Source organism: Canis lupus, chromosome X, assembly GCF_048164855.1.
Source record: "Canis lupus baileyi chromosome X, mCanLup2.hap1, whole genome shotgun sequence".
Taxonomy (NCBI): Eukaryota; Metazoa; Chordata; class Mammalia; order Carnivora; family Canidae; genus Canis; species Canis lupus.
The window spans coordinates 2,219,636-2,239,203 of NC_132876.1; the positions used below are offsets into that span (position 1 = coordinate 2,219,636).

The window sequence follows — 19,568 nt, forward strand, 5'->3', positions numbered from 1 at the left end:
TGCGGGGACCGGGCCATCTGCCAGGGGAGTGGGAGGGCCACCTGGGCCCCATTTGAGCAAAGGGGGCCTCTAGGGCTTGGATCCCCTCTCCCCGCAGTGGAAGTGAAGCGACTTCCAGCTCGCTGGCCTCGGGTTAGAGCTGTGGGTGTCAGGTCAACCCACTTGGGCGCATCTGGGCAGAGGACTGGATCCGTGCCTGGAGAGCCCCTGAGTGGAGAGCACGAGGCCTGTGAGGCGAGGCGGTGCTTGAGGGTTTGTTTGCCCTGCGAGCTCGCTGTGAAACAGCAGGACCGGCGGCCAAAAGCTCGCTCCAGCTAAGGCGAAGGATAATAACGCCTGGCACCTGGCACGGCTGGCAGCGCCTGCCCCGGGGTGCTCGAGGACATGAGAGTCCTCGGGAACTGGGGCGAGCGCGGATGTGGGACGTTCAAGTGGCCTTCAGGCGTATGTGGAGTGTTGAAAGACGAAGTGGATTTCTTCTGGATTGCTTCAGAGGAGGGAGGTTTGGGCAACATCTACTAATGAGGGTTTCCGACAAGGGGCTCGGCCTGCAAGTATTGCTCTCTGGGAACTGGAGATGACATTCCCCATGTGATCCTGATTCTGGATTCCTTCCGGCTATCAGAAGGTGCCCTGGGGAGAAGGTGCCCTGGGGGCGCCTGGGTGGCTCAGTCGGGGAGGCATCACTCTTGGTTTCAGCTCAGGCCGTGATCTCAGGGGTCATCCGATCCATCCGATCGAGGCCCGCGTCTGGCTCTCAGGAGTCTGCGTGGAGATTCTCCCTCTGCCCTTCCCCCCACTCGGCCCTCTCTCTCTCTCTCTCTCTCTCTCATATAAATAGATACATCTTTAAAAATGTTTTTTAATTAAAAAAAAATTTAAAAGGCGCCCTGGCCTGGTAGGAGAGACAGGGCCACCTTGGAAGCTCAGGTGGGGCCCCTCGGGGCCTGGCTTCCCCTCCTTGCTGAGGATGAGGATGTGCTGTCTGCCCTCAGGCCCTTGCTGGGACTTTGAGCTCCGCTGGGCCTTCTCGGGCCTTCTCGGGTGGGAAGGTGAATAAGTCCCGCGCTCGGCCTCCTTGGCAGCCTGACGGGTCAAGTCTCAGGGCTGTGGAGCCCTGCCCACACGCTGGGACTACCCGGGTCCCCTCTGTGCTCCGCTTTCTCCCCGGGTGGCCGTTGGCCCTTTCGTGACTCCCTTGACATGTGCCCAGGAATGGGTACACCTGGCACCTGTCCTCGCGTGGCTGTAGGTGACGGGAGGGGGGCAGGAAGTGATGAGCAGCTACTGAGGGAGGAAAGAGGGATCCGTGAGGGAAGGGACAAAGGAGAGCGGCTGATCTAGGCCACCGAGCTGAAGCGGGAGGTGGCAGGGGGAAGGAGGGGGAGAGGAGACCCTCTCCAAGGAGAAGGGGTTCAACACAGGGTCAGAGACCCGCCCCTATTACCACCCACACAAGCCACCCAGCCCCAGGCCCCCACCCCCATGCACAAAGGCCACCCTGACACATCACCCTACCCCCACGTCTGTGCTCACACCCCCCTCCGCCAGCCCACATGCTCATGCCCTCCGCCCTCACCCCTCCCACATACCCCCAACCCCTGGGCCCCTGGGCCCGAGAAGACGTGCCCCGCCTCTCCCCTCGCCACCGCCACCGCCACCAGGGCTGGTTCCTCCACCTCCAGCCTCCACTTCCTGTGCTCCCACTGCGCGATGCGCCTGTGCAGCCCACTCCCCGCAGCGCCGGGCAGAGCAGCCCGTTCGCGAGTTCGCGAGTGGGCCGGGGCTACGCTTAGCACCCCCAGGCCGTGCTCCCGCGGATCCGGCCACGCAGGCCGCCAGGGAACCCCCTTCTCCTCCAAGAGCTGTGCAGCGGGCCTCCCTGGCCCCGGCTGCCCCTCCAGGTGCAACTGTGGTGAAACACTTTTTATCCTTTAAAGATTTTATTTATGTATTCATGAGAGACACACGGAGAGAGGCAGGGACACAGGCAGAGGGAGAAGCGGGCTCCCTGCGGGGCTCGATCCCGGGTCCCCGGATCATGCCCTGAGCTGAAGGCACACGCTCAACCGCTGGGCCCCCCCAAAACTTCTCAAGTCCAGAAAAAGTATCACATCATCTTGGCATCGGGGGCGTACAGCCACCCACCTCAGTTCTGGCCTGTGGGCCTCGGCATTTTTCCCTTAAAAAGGCGGATTTGGAGCCGCCTGTGCAGACTCATCCCTGACCCCATTCCTTTCCCTTCCCTCGCTTTGTCATTCTGATGCCTGTTTTTTCCTGTTCGTGCCATTGAGCGAGCGGGGAGGGCTTCCGGATACCGCAGGTGGGAACAGGGCCCAGGTGGGAACAGGGCCCGACTTAGGATCCCTCTGCGGAAGGTGGGCCCTTGGGCTGTTTCCAGGGTTGGTGTCGCGGTGCTGCTGCTCACAGCCCAGCTCCCTCTTCTGTGACCGCTGGTTCTCCTACCGTATTGGTTGCATTTTCTTACTGTTTGGTTGGAATTCTTCAGAGAATATTCCGGATAATCCTTTATCAGTTCTATGCCTTGTACGCATCGTCTCCTCGCCTGTCTTACCTTTTCACTGTGTTTATGTCCTTTGTTCAGAAGTTTGACCTTTTAACATAGTCAAATTTATGTCTTTTCCATTCTTCCTTGCCCACTGTTCGTCTTAAGAATTGCTTCTCTGTTCCAACATCATTGACATTGTTCTCTCACCTCCAAGGTAGGCAGTTTTGCTTTGTCCATTTAGGACTTTGCTCCATTTCGGATTGTTTGTGGGGGGCTTGGAGTGGTGGTGGCAGGGGAGGGAGGTGGTGAGCAGGGGTGGGTCTTGGCAGGACGAGGGCAGGGCTTCCGAGGAAGACGTGTTAGCAGAACGCTGGGTCGATACTGTGTGCCTGGCCCCTGGACCCCGGCTGCTTTGCTCATCACCCCACACACTTCCCCACCGCGCCGGTAGCGCTCATTGGCTCTGGCAGGGGCTCACTTCCAACTTGTCACGGCCTGTCTCTGCCCCACTTATCTTCATTAGCTTGGGAGCACCCCCTGACTGAGGAAGAGGAGCTGAAGGAGCACATGGGTCAAGGGAAAGGTTGCCCGGCGTCCTGGGCATCACCGTGATGACCCCATCCTCCTCTTCAGGTCCCAGCCCACCCTGCATCCCCCCCCCCCACTGTCTGGGCCCAGTTTCCATAGCAACGCGGCTGCAGGAGAGCCAACAGATGCCAGGGAGAAAGACATTCCTGCGTTTCTCACTGTCACCTGAGCCTCCCCTTGCACACTTGTGGCTCTGCTCCAGGACTTTCGGGGGGACACCTAGCCCTTGGAGATCTCGAGGACAGCCCAGCCCTTCTGCGTTTTAGGGAAGCCCTTGAGTTAAGGGCGGTGGGGAGCTGGTGAATGTCCGAGACAAAAAGCCCTGGTCTGGAGCAGTTGCTGATTTCCGTGGTGGAAATAAATACTCCCATTGTGGCCACCAGCATGGTGTCCCTCAGCACGGAAAGAAATGCACGGGCACACGCCATCGTACAGTGTCTCCTGTCTCCACACACACGAGGCGTAAGTCACCCTAACAGTGCAAACAGGAGAGTGGAGTAAAATAATTAGAAAGTCATGAGCTTGGAGTACTTACTGCCTTTGTTTTTAATATAATTCATGCCGTTGGAAGATTATTCCATCAAATGTTGGTAACGGCCGCGCTGAACAGCTGGCTCGCAGATCTCCTGACAGCTTCACAGCCAGCTCTGCTGGGGTCTTCGAGGCCTTTGCGCACGTTCCCTCTCTACAGCCTTGCCCCCGGCGCCCTGCCCACAGCTTTCCAGATTTCTCCTGGGCCCCCCCGCGCCGGTCCCCGGCTGGACCGAGCTCCTGCGTCTCCCCCGACCACACGGTCACACTTAACCTTTACTTGGAAACTAATACCTTCTTGGCTGATTTTTCTTTTCTTCCTTATGGTTTTCTGTATTTTTCAAAGGTTCAACAATGAACCTGTGTTTCTTTTATAATCAGACCACATTGGTTAAAAAAAATAAAATTCTTTTCTGACCAGGGAAAGTTTGTAGGGAGGGGAGCCATGGATACCGAGATTCTCTTCTACAAAGACATAATCAAGTAGCAGATATTTGGGTTCCATGCCTCGGAGGAGCCATCGGTTGGCCAGGGGGTCGTGGGACTCTTAAGACAGCCATCTCCCCGGAATGACATCCAGGGCTGGTCTGTTGAGTGGTGGCCAGGAAAGCCGAGTTGGATCGGGCATCTCCATGTAGAACTCCCGTCCCCCTGAGACCCCCGGGGACAGAGGTGGCACTGTGGGAATTCGGAGACTGGGACGACCCGGCCACTGTGCCCAAGTGCGGCGCTTCTCCCCTCATCCTGCGGAAGCTCTGTCCACGGGCAGGTGATGGGTGGCAGGTGCCGGGTCCACGGGCCCTGCATCCTCTGTGCTGACTGGTGAGGACTCCGCTTCCACCTGCAAGCAAGCCTCCCTCTCTCCCTTCCCCTGATGCGGGCCAGGTGCCCCCCACTCAGGGAGCCTTTCCTACCCGCCCCCTAGGTGGGGTGTGGCCGGCCCTCTGCTTCCTTAGGGGCCTCCCGAAGGTCCGGTTCCTTGGTTACCCACTGGGCGTAGCCATTTGGAGTATCCCCTGGTGGGTGTCCTGCCCGGGCCCAGAACAGCCCTTCCACGAGCTGCTGAGTGAACCAGGAGACCCTGCCATGCCCCCTCCTGTAGGACCCGCTTCCTGATTCCCACCTCCCACCCCTCACGGTCTCCTGGCACATGCCCTAAATTCTGACTGTGTTTGGTCCTAAGTCTACTGGCGTCCACACCAACGAGCCCCTCGAGGTCGCACTCACCCGACAGTGACCATCCCAGGGCCCGGTGCATATAGGCTGCTGCAGAAATCAGTGTCCGGACTGGGGCCAGCCTTGTGTCCCCAGTTCCCTTGAGGGCGCATCTTGCTCCACCCAGCTGGGCCCGGAAAGCACTGCACCCTCCACCCCCAACCCATTGTGGTTCTGCTCTTCCCGGGAGGCTTCACCAGGCCCGCCTTCTGCCCAGCTCTGACCACTACGCAGCCTGGTCCGGCTCATGACCTTGACTCACTGCCTTCGTTTTTGCTAAACTTCGCTTTCCTCATCTGCACAGTGGGTTCTTGGGGTCAGGATTCAGGGGAGATGCACGTCGGGTGCCCAAGAAATAGTGGTGGTCTTATGAGGGTCACTTCCTCGGCCCCTCCCTCAGGTCACCTTACCATGTCAGGACGCTCTGTGTGTGTCCCCCTTCTCTTCAGCGATTCTGTTGTTGCCTTGAGGACAGAGGTCCTGTCCTTTGTGTCTGCGTACTTTTTCCAACCCTCCCGCCTGAACCCATTTATTGACTGACTCCCATTGGGAGAGGAATCAAGATCTTCTCCAGCCCTGACGGCAGATGAGCACAACTGGTGCACAGTCGCTGCCGAGGGCCACTCTCCGTGGATCTTCTAGACCCTAGCTCTGGCCTCAGTGCTGCTTGAACGACGAGCTGGTCCCGGAGCGAGGAGGATGGGAGCGTGGCTGGCTCCCGAGGGAGGAGAGCTGGAGGATGTTCTAGGGTGGGGGCTGAGCCCCCAGACCCGGTGCATAGTCACGGGGGCGCCCTGATCCCCAGACAGCCCTGTGTAGGGGCAGGGCTCAGGAGTGGGGCTCACCGGGGTGCAGGTGGGCGGGTTCTCACGGGGGCGTGTCTCTGCCACAGGTGAACGGGAAGGAGCTCTCCAAGCTGTCTCAGGAGCAAACCCTGGAGGCCCTGCGCTCCTCCAAGGAGCCTCTGGTGATCCAGGTGCTGAGACGCAGCCCCCGCCTCCGGGGGGACAGCTCATGCCATGACCTGCAGCTGGTGGACAGTGGCACCCAAACCGACATCACCTTTGAGCATCTCATGGCGCTGGGCAAGCTGCGCCCGCCCACCCCGCCCATGGCCATCCTGGAGCCGTACGTCCTGTCTGAGCTGTGAGTCGCCCTCAGGAGGGCCCCGGGCCCTGCCTCCAGAGAGGGCACGCCACCCAGAGGCTCCGTTGCCGCAGCTCTGGGCGTGGCGGGGAGACCCCGAGCGGCAGGCTCCTTGGCCTCCAGAGCTTGACCGTGGCATCCCAGGGCTCCGAAATCTCTAGGCCCTCTGCAGCCTCCGGCTGGACAGCAGCCGCTGAAGGGCCCGGGGAGGCTGCCACACAGGCTCCCTAGGGCATCTGCCCCCCAGGGCCGGGGGAGGAGCATCCCGGGACCTGGCTTCTGGAAGGTCGCGGGCCTCCGCTCCTCCTCCTCCATCCTCTCTCCTCCTCTGCCGTCCATCGTCTTCTGCCTCTCAAGCATCCTTCCTTGAATCTTCTCACATCCTTGTCTGTCCCATCTCTCCCCCCGCTCTGAACTTCCTCCATCTCTTCGGCTTCCTTGGCCCACTCGGAAGAAGGGCCTCTCATCCACGCCTGGTGGCTCATTCTGCTAATCCAAACCCCGTGCTGCAGGGCGGTGGTCCCGGGATCCCCTCCTCCGCAGAGAGTGAGGCCCCTGGCCGCCGGCAGCCACGCTTAGCCGTGGGGCAAGGAGGGCTGCCCTGGAGGTAGCGTGGGTCCTCCTCTACTCCCCAGCAGTCCTCTGAGGCCTGGATAACTCCTGGGGGCGTTGCATGAGTGGGGCCAGTGCCGGGCGGGAGGGGCACCTGCACTTCGGAGAGCTCGGTACCCTGCCGGCCGGGCTGGGCGACAGGGCGGGATGGGGTGGGAGAGCTAGGCATGCCTGTGTCCTCCGTGCAGCCCCCTGCACACCCCCGTTCAGGAAGCATTCCTGGTCTTTGCATGGATGCATGTAGCTCAGACGGAGGGGCTCCACGCTGAGCTCACTGGGACCGGCCAGCCCGGGAGCCGGGGCTAGGGCGTTAGAGGAGCAGATGGCTGGCCTGACCCCCCTTCTCCTGGGCAGCCCCCCCATCAGCCATGAGTATTATGACCCGGCGGAGTTCATGGAGGGCGGCCCGCAGGAGGCAGACCGTATGGACGAGCTGGAGTATGAGGTGAGCCGGGCGGCCAGGCCAGGCCAGGGCCCCCCGCCAGCTTCAGGAGCCAGCCCCCCGCTGGCTGGCTGTAGCCCAGCCCAGGCCTGGCTCCTGCTGTCCCCAGGCGGCCGAGTCCCGTGGCCCTTGCCCACGCGCAGCTCGTTACTCAGGCTCACGGGCCGCACTGGGTCGAGCCGGGCCGCGTCGGGGAGGGCGTGGGTGAGGTCCTTAGTCAGTCTGTGTTGGTGAGTCTGTGTCCCACGCATGTCTGTGTCCCGTGTGTCCCGTGTGTCTCGTGTGAGTCTCGGGTGTGTCCCGGGCGTGTCCTGGTAGGGGAGACCACGGCACACGTGCGCCGCTTGGGATGGTAAGAGACCCTCCGAGCCGGAGGCTGCGACCTGGGCTCCGGTGACGCGCTGCTGGGGTCGGAGCCGGGCCGTGGCTGCCGCCCCCGTAGCGTGCCTCCTTGCTCACGTGTTTTGGGGGCTTTCTTCCTTTGCTTCTCCCCCCACTCCCTGTGGCAGGAGGTGGAGCTGTACAAGACCAGCCACCGGGACAAGCTAGGCCTCATGGTCTGCTACCGTACGGATGATGAGGAGGACCTGGGCATCTATGTTGGAGAGGTAGGAAGGCGGGGTGCGGGACTGGGGTCTTCTGGGAGGCGGGGGAGCTCGGTGCCTCCTCCTCGTGTGTGAGGACACCCAGGCTGGACTTTGACAGCGTTTGTCTGTCTGGCACCTGCAGTGGGGACGGGAGGGCACCGTGGTGGCAGGTGCTGAGGCGCGGTCTGGCACACGGAGAGTCCCCACGCCGTCTCATCCCTGTGGCCTCTCCATGCCACCCAGGGCTCTGCGGCTGCCCGTAAAGGCCCGGCTGCCCGGGGTGGGGCCTGCTCAGCATGGCACAGGGCCGCTAATGGCTTCAGTGCGTGTTCATCCAGGAGACTTGTGCCCAGGCTGGGACAGTGAGCAAGGCTGAGGTCCTGGCCAGGCTTCGTGGTCCCTCCCACGTCCTGCAGCCAGCCCCTCCTGGGACTCGCGGTGGTTGTGCTTCCCCACTTGTCTGTGGTGGACACACGTGTCCACAGGAGGGTGGGTGGCTCGCCAGCCAACCCCCAAACTCTGGCCAAGTCAACCTCTCTGTGAATATCTTAACAGCCTTGATCAAGCCCCAGGACTGGTGTGTGTGTATCTGTGTGTGTCTGTGTGTGTGTGTGTGTGTGTGTCCGTCCATCCAGCTTCCTCCATTTACCCAGCCTCTGAAATGGAAAAGAACGGTTTTTCATGCAGAAGAGTATAGGAGTGCCAGTGGGGGGTGTGGGCATGGGCCTGGGGGTGATAGGCAGGGGCTGGGGAGAGGTGATTAGCCCAAGACCCACCGTTTTGTCCCTGCCTCGTGGAGCTCGGAACCTTCTGGTCTGAGCTGAAGAGGGAGCAAGCAAGAAGGAGACCTTAGCTTGCTTCGGGAACCCCCAAGGCGAGGCTGCCCCCTGTCACCAGAAGGGAACCTGAGTGAGGGGCGCCAGGTCCCCATGATGCATCTGCCTTGCAGGTGAACCCCAACAGCATTGCAGCCAAAGACGGCCGGATCCGTGAGGGAGACCGTATCATCCAGGTGAGTGGGGTGGGCAGGCCTGACCGTGGTCCCCACCGCCCCGGCTGCCCAGCGACCTCTCGGTAGCCAGTCCAGCTCTCTCCTGCTGAGAGCCTCCTCCGATGGCCCGGCGTCCTGCCGTGCCTGAAACCAGGGCTGGGTCTCCTCTCTCCGGTACAACTGCCCCGGGTGGCTCCCACGTGTTGTCAGACCTGCTGGCGTCAAGGGCCTGTGCTGCGGTGGCACCTGGCCAGCCTCTCCCTCCATCCCCCAGATGTGAGCATGTGTCCCACTATACACTGTTCCCGGGGCACATGTGCCAGACAGGAGCACAGGCCAGGCTCCCGTCCCCCTGGGCACTTCCACTTGGTTTCCATACTGTCAGAGCTCAAGAACCCTTCCTAGCCCAGGGTGCTCTGCTTGCAGCTCCCTACGACGGGGTCCTTGCGGTTCAGCCGGGGCCCACCCCAGAGCCGGTGCCGGCATTCTCTTTGATTGTCCCTCGGCTTGTCACAGATAAATGGTGTGGACGTCCAGAACCGGGAAGAGGCGGTGGCCATTCTGAGCCAGGAGGAGAACACCAACATCTCCCTGCTGGTGGCCCGGCCTGAGAGCCAGGTGTGTGTGTGTGCCCGGCAGGATGTTCTGGGACCCCTGACAGCGGGCTTTCTGTGGGGGCTGCTGATCTGTGACCAGGGCACAGACATGCCAACAACCTGGCACTGGTGGAGGGTGGGTAGGGTCTTTGGGGCCCATTTCCCCTTCCGGCCTCTGATGGCCGAGTGTGCTGGGACCACCCTCTCTCTTGGGTCATTCAACTTGATCGAGACCAGGAGGCCGGGTATGGGACCTCGAGGCCCACTGGTGGGTGGTACCCGGGAAGGTCCTTAAAGCCGTGGGGACAGCACAGCCCTGTGTCTGCAGCTGGCAAAGCGGTGGAAGGACAGTGACCGGGATGACTTTCTGGATGACTTTGGCTCCGAGCATGAGGGGGACCTGCGTGCACGGAAGGTGAAATCGCCCCCTGCCCAGCAGGTGAGGAAGGAGCGGGGTGGGTGGCGGGGAGGGCGAGCCGGAGGCCCTTCCCATCCCGACCCCTGCCCGCGGGACCCACACTGAGCGCGGCTCGTCTCTCTGCCCCAGCTTGGCAACGAAGAGGAGAAAGGGGTCCCCGATGCGGGCCCGGGCCTGAGCAACAGCCAGGAGCTGGACAGTGGGGTGGGCCGCACGGACGAGAGCACCCGCACGGAGGAGAGCTCCGAGCACGACCTGCTGGGCGACGAGCCCGCCAGCGCGGCCAACACACCCGGGGCCCTGCGCAAGAGCCGCGACCTCCACTTCAGCATGGACTCCCTGCTGGCCGAGGGGGCCGGCCTGGGGGGCGGCGACGTCCCGGGCCTCACCGACGAGGAGTACGAGCGCTACCGCGAGCTGCTGGAGATCAAGGGCCACCTGGAGAACGGCAACCAGCTGGGCCTGCTCTTCCCCCGCGCGTCGGCGGGCAACGGCGCCCTGGACGTGAACCGCAACGAGAGCCTGGGCCACGAGATGGCCATGCTGGAGGAGGAGCTGCGGCACCTGGAGTTCAAGTGCCGGAACATCCTGCGGGCGCAGAAGATGCAGCAGCTGCGGGAGCGCTGCATGAAGGCCTGGCTGCTGGAGGAGGAGAGTCTCTACGACCTGGGGGCCGGCGAGCCCAAGAAGCACGAGCTGTCCGACATCTCCGAGCTGCCCGAGAAGTCGGACAAGGACAGCACCAGCGCCTACAACACGGGGGAGAGCTGCCGCAGCACCCCGCTGCTCGCGGAGCCCCTGCCCGAGAGCCCCCTGCGGCGGGCCGCCGCCGCCACCGGCAACTCCAACCTGAACCGGCCCCCCTCGGGCCCCGCCGTGGCCGCCCACCCCAAGGCCGCCGCCGCCCCGCAGGGGAGCCCCGCCAAGTTCCGCTCCCTGTCGCGCGAGCCCGAGGTGGGCCGGAGACCGCACCCGGAGGAGCGCGTCCGCCGAAGCCCCAAGACGGGCGCCGCCCTGGAGCGCGTGGGCCCCGAAGGCAGCCCCTACCTGGCCCGGCGCCACCGCGGCCAGGGCCAGGAGGCCGAGCACTACCACAGCTGCGTGCAGCTGGCCCCGCCGCGCGGCCTGGAGGAGCTGGGCCACGGCCCCCTGGGTCTGGCCGGCGGCCCCCGGGTGGGCGGGGCCGTGGCGGCCACCGAGGCGCCCCGCATGGAGTGGAAGGTCAAGGTGCGCAGCGACGGGACCCGCTACGTGGCCAAGCGGCCGGTGCGCGATCGCCTCCTCAAGGCCCGGGCCCTGAAGATCCGGGAGGAGCGCAGCGGCATGACCACGGATGACGACGCGGTGAGCGAGATGAAGATGGGCCGCTACTGGAGCAAGGAGGAGCGCAAGCAGCACCTGATCCGCGCCCGGGAGCAGCGGAAGCGGCGCGAGTTCATGATGCAGAGCCGGCTGGAGTGCCTGCGGGAGCAGCAGAACGGCGACAGCAAGGCCGAGCTCAACATCATCGCCTTGAGCCACCGCAAAACCATGAAGAAGCGGAACAAGAAGATCCTGGACAACTGGATCACCATCCAGGAGATGCTGGCGCACGGCACTCGCTCCGCCGACGGCAAGCGCGTCTACAACCCTCTGCTCTCCGTCACCACTGTGTGAGCCCCTCCCGACACCCCGGCCCCCACCCTCCCTTAGCATCTAGTGTGTGTCTGCGTGTGTGTGCACAGGACTGTGTTACCAGACAGCGGCCCCCGAGGAGAAGGGACACTTCTCTCCATCGGCCACTTCCTGCTCCCCAAGTGCAGCCACCACGTTGACACCTGGCACGGGGTGGGGGGAGGGGGCAGACGTGTGACAGGCACCCCTCCAGCTCTGTGCGGGCCGTGTGCGCGCACACACACCCCCCACCCCACCCCCGGCCCCCAGAGCTCTCAGCGTGGGTACTTGGGGACAGGAACGTCGGACTGCAAAGGAGAGGCGGAGGGGACTGTCCTAAGCACAAGAGAAGGCCTGGCTTCCAAGCTGAGCACAGCCTCGCCCCCTGCCGGGAGCCTTGGTTATTTGTTAGACAAAGGCAACCCTGAGTTTTGTGGTTTTTCTCCCTTTCTGTGCTTGCCAATTGTTGTTTTTCTGTTTCGTGGACCTGCTCTGGGGGCTGGCAGCTCCTTCAGGCAGCCTGACAAAAAAGTGGAACCCCCGGTGATGGCTGGGAAGGAGGTGGGTGGGGGGAAGGAAGAGAGGGAGGGCTGGGCTGGGGCAGGGGGAGGGAAGGGTTGGGGAAGAAGGGGACAATGGGAAGCAGCTTTCTCTGTGGTCTCCACTCTGAGGCGTGGGGACGGGGAGCCTCTGTGTGGCTCGGGAGGCCCACCCTGGGGGCCACTTCCTTCCCCGATGACCGAGGGAGAGCCAAGACGGAAGCAGCAGTGGAAGACCTTGGTGACAAGACCCACGCCGAGCTGAGGGAGAGGCCTGGACCCGAGAGAGACGGGCCCGGCCAGCTGGGCTGACTGGGGAGAAGATGCTCTGCACCCCACTCTGCAAGCGTGGACCAGGCCCAGCCCCCAGGGCCCCTGCGGCAACGAGGGCCTCAGACTGGAGGCAGACAGGCTGCCCACCCCTGCCCCCCATCGGCATTGAGAGAATAAAGCAAGCTGCCTTTTTGAGGTGACTCCTGGCGTCTGTGTTCATTCTCACCCGGCGGGTTTGGCGGGGGTGGGGGGGCCGGGGGGGCCAAGGCGCGCCTCTGTGCTTCCCCTGTCCTCGAGGGACGGCAAGGCCTTCTGAAGTACCCAGAGCACAAGACAGTCCACCCGAATGATGTTAGAAGTGTGCCGTGGTCACACGGGTGACCCCGAGGCAGGCCTCCGCCCCGCGAGGCCAACCCTTGAGAAGCGGGTTCTGGCCTCCTCCACCCCCCAGTTCAGGAAGAGCCCTAGAAGAGGCACGGAGCTGGGACCCTCTGGGAGGCACAAACTACCCTTGCTTGTCTGGGGACCCGCACGGTGCCCAGCACGGAGATTGCCGAGTAGACGCCTTGTGGCCAGATGCCTGAACACCCGGGTGGCCGCGGAGGACCCTTCCGTGCTGGGAAGGAACTCCCAGCGGGGCAGCCAAATGCTCGAGGTTCCCTTCAGTGCAGCAAACCACTGGGCATCTGCTAGGTGCTGGGTGGGGCCCCGGGGCCCCAAAGAGTGCCATTCCGGGAGCCCCAGCTTGTGGGGGGGGGGGGTGGGTGTACCTCCTGGGGTGGGCGGCTGCCAGCAGCTGAAGCGGGCAAGGATGCATTAAGATTCTAAGGAAACATCCGTGCAGGCTTCTCATCAATTCCCCTAATTTGCTGAGATGGGCGTGAGTGAGAAATCCGAGAAATCCAAGCAAGTGTTCCCAGAAGCCTGGGCCCTGCAGGGCAGGCTGGGCCCTGAGGGAGGCCGCATCTGTGGGAGCAGCTGGGCGTGGGGGGGGGGAGGCCCGAACAGTGGGAGGGACGAAAGCGCTTGTTGGTGACAAGGAGCCACGGGAGCCGAAGGGGTTGCGGGGGGCCCTGGGAGGCCTCTGGAGCCCAGCACCGGGAGGATGGCACATCTTCCTCGGGAGGGGTACCTGGGTCCCCGAGCAGGCCCTGTGGAGGTGGGGGCTCCAGGGGCCCATCCCTGCTGCGTGAAACTGGCTGGCCGTTGCTGCAGGCTCACCTGGTCAGCACTAGAGGCTGCCTCGGGGGACAGGGGAGGCCGGAGGCCCAGTGCTCCTGGGATGGGGGCCGACAGGAGGCTAACCTGCAGTCCCCTGCCGCCTAGAAGCCGACACTGGGGCTCTGGGACGCTGGCGCCAGGAGGGCCATTAGCTACAGCTGCCCTGGAGTAGTGACTTCACATCGGGGCCCTCTGGCCGCTGAGCAGAATCAAGAGCTGCCGAGCGGCCAACAGCTGCCATTGTCCACGCTGCCTGCCCTGCACGGGCTGCTGGCAGAACGGGAGGACCAGTCTCCTTTCACTCCTTGGCAGGGAGGGGGAGCAGCAGGCACCCCTTAATTACCACTGTGGGTCTGATTCCAGAAAGCTCTCCCCGCCAGGAGTCGTAGCCTGGTCGGATTATTAGGGGACTCAGCCCCAAGCGTCCTGCTGCAGCCCTCCCTTGGGGAATAAGGAGCCAGCTCCTCCCCACTCCACCCCACTTCCGGAGGAGTAAGGGACAAGGAACCGGGAAAGGCTAGTGTCCCCCAGTCTGGAGGAGGTCCCCAGGCAGTGCTGGCTCACAAGCCACCCTCCACACACCCGGCCCCTCTCAGTGCTAAGAGCAGTGGGTGCTCAGGAGAGGGGACACAGAGAAGGCACCAGGCCAAACTGGAAGCTGGCTCTTCAGAGATGGGGGGGGGGGCCCACGTCATCTTTCCGACGTCCTGGGCCTTCCACGTGTCCCACCCGACGCCATGCCGTGAGAACCCACTGGGAGGCAACACAGAGGTGGGGTGGAGGGCGTGGAAGGAGCACTCCTCAGCCGCCAGACGTCACAGCTTCAGCTACAGGAGTAAGCTAGGGGGACCCCTGGCGCTCTACACAACCAGCAAGAGAGGTTGTCGCCCCTGCCCAGAACTCCACACGGGGCACTCAGAAGGCAGCTCAGGCTGCATCCACACGTGTTGCCAACTGCTGGACCTCAGGGAAGCTGGGGGCGGCCCGACCTTGTCTGGCACTTGCCCTTCCAGCAGCAGGAGGTCGGGGCAGACCAAGGCAGTGGCAGGATGAACCCACACCCTGCCCAGCCCCATGCAGGCAGCTGGGAGAGACCAAGGCAGGCACCGGGGGCAGCAGGCAGGGCAGGCTGAAGTGGGGGCCGAGGAAGGAGAGGCTGCGATGGCCGAGCACGCAGCACACACGTGAGGCAGGGGAACTCCGGCCCCGTCCCCACTCAAGAGCCTGCGCAGTCCAGGTGGAGCGGGGTGCCAGCTGCCAGCCCCTGCCGGTGTGTACATGACACGACAACGCGAGGCAGGAGCTCGTGTCCTGGTTAGAGCCAGCAACTGTTTATTTAAAGTAGCAAGAGCCCAGGGGTGCCACCTTCAGGCCTGGATGTGACTCTTGGCACTGAAGGCCAGGTAGTAGATCACTAGGCCGATGGCTGCAGCCAACACCTCCGTAGAGACCCAGGGCCCGTTCCAGGTGCCCTGTGAGAGGAAACCAGAGTTAGCTCGGGGCAGAGCCGGGCAAGGAGCCAGCCCACCCTAGTCACTCTCCCTCCAGGGCACAAAGATACACTGGCCAACCAAAGCCCGATCCCACCCCTCAAAAATGGCAAGGCTTGCTGTGTGCTCCCTGCTTCCCCTCGAGACTGGGCCACTCACCCGATGGTCCACACTGACCGTGAACAGGGGTGGGATGATGGAAATGTCCTCATTATTTCTCTGAGCCTGCAAGGGAGATGCTGGTGTCAGGGGTGCTGCCAGGTGGGGCACGGAGGGGCCGGACAGGCAGCAGCGTTGACCCGACGCATGGAAGAGAGGAGAACCAGGCAAGAGACGAACATGGGAGGTGCAAAGACAGGTGTGGCAGGCGGTCAGGAAGGTGCCCACCCGGCCGTTGTAATCTGTGAAAGTGAGGTCCCCGCTAAGAGGGGGCTGCAGGGTGGAGACGACTGTGGTAGTGGGGTGTGCCCTCCCTCCTGGAGGCCTGGGCGGGGCCCTGGGTGACTGATCCTCACCTTCCTCAGGAGGCTGTAGGACTCCTCATCGAAGAATCTGACCTCGTAGGTACCTGCATGGGCGCTCTTGTGGTCTAGGCTCCAGGATACCTGGGTTGGGTATGTTCGGCAGGGGGTGAGCACAGTGGACACACCAAGGTTCCCTGCTAGTGGTGACAGTACCACTACCAGCATCACGAGTCACAGAACCTCAATCCTCCACCGGGCCACCCCTGCACCTTCAAAGTTGTGCCTGTGAGCAGATGGCCTCCCCTCAAAATGACAACTGCAGCATCCCTTACCTGATAACGCCCCACGTCCTGGCCCCGGGTGACAGGAAACTGTTTTCCACTGACGTCAGCATAAAGAGCCATGTTCTGGGAGAGGGAACAAAGAGAGAGTCACCTTCTCCCCTCTCTGGTGGTCAGGAGCCCCCAATGTGGGGCCGATGGGCAGCAAGGCTGCACACAGTCAAGGACTGGAATGTGTCTGGCAGGGGGCAGCACGTGAGAACCATGGAGGTAGCCTGCCATGACCCAGAGACATGCCAGGAAGCCAACACCCAGATGCTGTTCCTGCCTCTCCGCATGTCTCCCCTATGTGGGGGGCACATACCCCACCGTGGCCTAGCCTCCCTAACCCACAGCAAGCCTGTTAACTGCGAACAGAGGCAGGATGACTGAAGCGTACTTGTTATTCCTGAGCCTGGAAGCAGGTGTTAGGGTCAAGGGGTGCCCAATGAGCCACCCGAGGAGTGTTGTACCCAGAAAGGCCACCTTGGCAAACCGCAACCAGAAAAGGGATACAGGAGCCTGGGAGCTGGCTATACCCCTGCTGTTTCTTACTTCAGCGTCTGCTGTTATAAGGCACAACGAGAGGTCTACCTATGTATTTCACATCTAGGCCGATCAGATTAGGAAAATGTTCTTTTAACACCTTTATTTATTTTATTTATTTTAGAGATTTATTTATTTATTCATGATAGAGAAAGAAAGAGAGAGAGAGAGAGAGACAAGGAGGGGCAGAGACACAGGCAGAGGGAGAAGCAGGCTCCATGCAGGGAGCCCGATGCGGGACTCAATCCCAGGACTCCAGGACCGCGCCCTGGGCCAAAGGCAGGCACCAAACCGCTGAGCCACCCAGGGATCCCCTTAACACCTCCTTTATTTTTATTTTTATTTTTTAAATTTTCTTAGCAACACTTTTTAAAAAATATTTATTTATTTTTATGATAGACATAGAGAGAGAGAGAGAGGCAGAGGCACAGGAGGAGGGAGAAGCAGGCTCCACGCCAGGAGCCCAACGTGGGACTCGATCCCAGGACTCCAGGATCGTGCCCTGGGCCAAAGGCAGGCACTAAACTGCTGAGCCACCCACGCGTCCCCCCCTTTTTTAAAGATTTTACTTATTTTTTTATGAGAGATACACAGAGAGAGAGAGGCAGAGACACAGGCAGAGGGAGGAGCAGGCTCCACGCAGGGAGCCTGACGTGGGACTGGCTCCCAGGTCTCCAGGATCACACCCTGAACTGAAGGCAGCGCTAAACACCTCCTTTAAACAGCCTGGCCTGGAGCAGCCCCCGTGGCTCAGAGGTTTAGCGCCAACTTTGGCCCAGGGTGTGATCCTGGAGACCCAAGATCGAGTCCCATGTCATGCTCCCTGCGTGGAGCCTGCTTCTCCCTCTGCCTGTGTCTCTGCCTCTCTCTCTCTCTCTGTGTCTCTCATGAATAAATAAATGAAATCTCTTAAAAAAAACCAGCCTGGCCTGGCTGTGCCCTGACCTTTCTCTCCTCACCCTCCGTCTGTTCACATGGGTCTGACCCCACCAGCTGCCAGTGAGGAATTGATGCCCCAGGTCCCAGGCTCAGTGCCCACCTTTTGCCCCACACTCTCCTGGCTGAACCCCCACTGCCTCACCTGGACCCTGTTCTTGCACGTCAGGGAGATCTCCACGATGAAAACAGTCTCAGTGGAAATGACGGCATCCGAGGTGGTGTAGTAGGAAGGGGTGATCTGGGGCTCCACGCAGGCCTCCGCTGTGGGGAGGTAGACATACCTACGTAAGGCCCAACTCGTGGGTAATGGGCTGGGGGGCAGGAGGGACCACCCAGACCCACTTCCCAGACCTTGTCAGCTGGCACATGGGGCCCTTTGCAATCTGTCAGGTGGGGTGTGGGCAACAGATCCAAATGCTCAGTCAGAAATGCAGCAGTAAGTGGGGGGAGGGTGAGACAGTTTTGAAGGAAGGCTAGGCAGATGGGGCAGATAGAAAGGCTATTTTCAAAAGAAGAGCAAGGGAGAGAGAGAGAGGGAGGAAGGGAAGAGAAAGAGAAAAAGATTATGTGTTTATTGGGGAGAGGGGCAGCAGCAGCTGGATAGATTTACTGGACAACTGGTGCCTATGCCTCGACCTATGGACAGGGAAGCCATGCGATGACTCTGGGCTGCAGCCTGCCCTGGAACACCCCAGAAGCCCTAGGGGAGGGGCAGACAGACCTCAATTCAGAGCCACGCATGGCCCTGGTCAGTTTACTGAAGGCATCCTCCGCAGACAGCAAGCGTGGTGCTGCCTGCAATGCATGCAGGCTTGAGATGAAGGGGTCTCTGGCTCCAGCCACGGGTGATAGAAGGCCAAGACTGGACCCAGCATTTCCCAAGGGAAGGAAATGGGCCCAGTTTGTCCCCTTTAACAGGGCTGCCGGGAGAGAAAGGATGCTGCCTCAGCCACCTCCACATTGCTGGAGACTGAACTGCTACAGGTTAGGAAGGGCACTGCCTAAAACACAGGGTGCCAAGCAGATGCTAACCAGTGGGGAAGTTGTCAGCCAACTGCTCTTGGAATGTGTCCTGGCAGAGCCATGCATTAGGCTGAGACAGAGAAGCTCCTGAATCTGGGCTGGAGGAAGATGCCTGGGAACATCAGTAGGGAGTGATTGTCTGGAGCCACATATGTGGCTTCCACTAAGCTTGGCCTTTGCCCTATGGACCCTGAGGAACATCCAAGAGTTTCACAGCCAGGTTTGTCCTTTCCAGACATCGCAGGCTACACGGTGGGTAATCCCCAAGGGGAAGGTGAGGGGGGTGCAGGCAGGAATGCCAGTTAGGCTGATGAAACACTCCAGGCACCAAATGCTCTGGCCTGAGCAGGGCAGGTGAAGTGAATGTGAAGAAGGCATCCCCAACCGAGTCTAAGCACCCCCCAGGCTTAGCAGTGGTTCGGGCAAGGATCTCCTCCTAAACACACTTCTGGACTCCGGTTTGAGCTCAACCGTGCCACCAGGTGTTAAGAATCTCTCAAGAATGTTCATTGATCTGACTGTGGCTCAGCTCTGCTGAAAAGCCCCTTACCAATACACCAGGACCTCAGGGAAAAAGTCAACAGTCCGGCCTGGCACCCCAGCGCCGCACCCCCAATCTCTTCTACCTTTTTCCCCTCTTCTGATGCTCCTATCTAACTTGCCCATGCTCACGGTCCCTCTGCCTGGACCGTCCCTGCTTCCTCTCTTTACAGCTCCCTGCCTGGGGAGGCCTGGTCTCACCTCACCGGGTCAAGTGGCTCCTCTCCCCCCAGCCCAGTTTCTCACTCCGATCGCACTGCGCGGCAGAGTTTTGCTCTTGTCCGCCCCCACCCCCGCCCTCCGGGACTGGGAGCTCCGAGGGGGAACAGGGACATGTGTCACTTTCCTTGCTGGGGCTGGGAAGCGGGCGCACAGGGCAGGCTCTGGGGCTCTTCCTCGCGGGAGGAGACGGAAGGAATCTCTGGCTGTTTCCCCCGCAGCCTGGCCGCTGGCTAAACGGTCGCCGCGCCCCGAGGCCACCTGCCTCTCGGAGGAAGAAGGCCCAGAACCCTGCTTCGCCCGCACCCCTCCTCCCCCACGCACCACCAGTCGTGGGAAAGAGGCTCGCCAGAAAGGAGCCCCGGCCAGGCCGCTACCTGAGCAGCAGGAGAGGCTGGACAGCAGGAGGAGCGCCAGGGCGCCGAGGGATGCCAGCGCCGCCATCGCCTCTTCTCTGCCGAGGGAAAAAAGAGACCGACTCCCCTCGACACGAGGGACAGACGAGGAAGCACGACGCGTAAGCAGCAGCGGCAGCCAATCAGGCGCCCGCGGGCCGGGCGGGCCTGTGACGCCGCTGGCGGCACTGACGTGTCCCCTCCCCAGACCAGAGGCCCAGGTGGCCGCCCCACCAAGATGGCGGCGGCGGCGGCGGCAGCGGCGGCGGCGGCGGCGCTGTCCGCGCCGGAAGGGGGCGTGGGAACCGGCG

The 19,568-nt window shown here is 62.0% G+C and overlaps 2 protein-coding genes across 7 annotated transcripts in view; one reads left to right on the forward strand and one right to left on the reverse strand.

Moving 5' to 3' along the window:
• Window positions 1-12,300, forward strand: part of PDZD4 (PDZ domain containing 4) — a 30,910-nt gene extending 18,610 nt beyond the window's left edge. For 2 of the 5 annotated variants that reach the window (XM_072818346.1, XM_072818344.1), the window contains exons 2-8: window positions 5,736-5,989; window positions 6,956-7,046; window positions 7,553-7,651; window positions 8,580-8,642; window positions 9,138-9,239; window positions 9,546-9,656; window positions 9,765-12,300. In XM_072818346.1, coding sequence (XP_072674447.1) covers window positions 5,736-5,989; window positions 6,956-7,046; window positions 7,553-7,651; window positions 8,580-8,642; window positions 9,138-9,239; window positions 9,546-9,656; window positions 9,765-11,291 — 2,247 coding nt within the window. In that variant the 3' untranslated portion in view covers window positions 11,292-12,300. The remainder of the gene's footprint in view (window positions 1-5,735; window positions 5,990-6,955; window positions 7,047-7,552; window positions 7,652-8,579; window positions 8,643-9,137; window positions 9,240-9,545; window positions 9,657-9,764) is intronic. The other 3 variants (XM_072818348.1, XM_072818345.1, XM_072818349.1) reach the window with 2 other exon arrangements.
• A 2,325-nt stretch (window positions 12,301-14,625) lies between these two features.
• Window positions 14,626-19,561, reverse strand: SSR4 (signal sequence receptor subunit 4). Of its 2 annotated transcripts, XM_072816947.1 has the most exons (7): window positions 19,240-19,509; window positions 17,802-18,000; window positions 17,223-17,361; window positions 15,608-15,682; window positions 15,327-15,416; window positions 14,971-15,036; window positions 14,626-14,793 (listed from the first exon to the last, which is right to left on the reverse strand). In XM_072816947.1, the coding sequence occupies exons 1-7, from the start codon at window positions 19,304-19,306 to the stop codon at window positions 14,689-14,691; spliced, it is 741 nt and encodes a 246-aa protein (XP_072673048.1). In that variant the 5' UTR covers window positions 19,307-19,509; the 3' UTR covers window positions 14,626-14,688. The 2 variants fall into 2 exon arrangements, with proteins under 2 accessions (XP_072673048.1, XP_072673049.1); XM_072816948.1 differs by lacking the exon at window positions 17,802-18,000 and having other exon boundaries at window positions 17,223-17,341; window positions 19,240-19,561.
• Window positions 19,562-19,568: the final 7 nt, after the last annotated feature.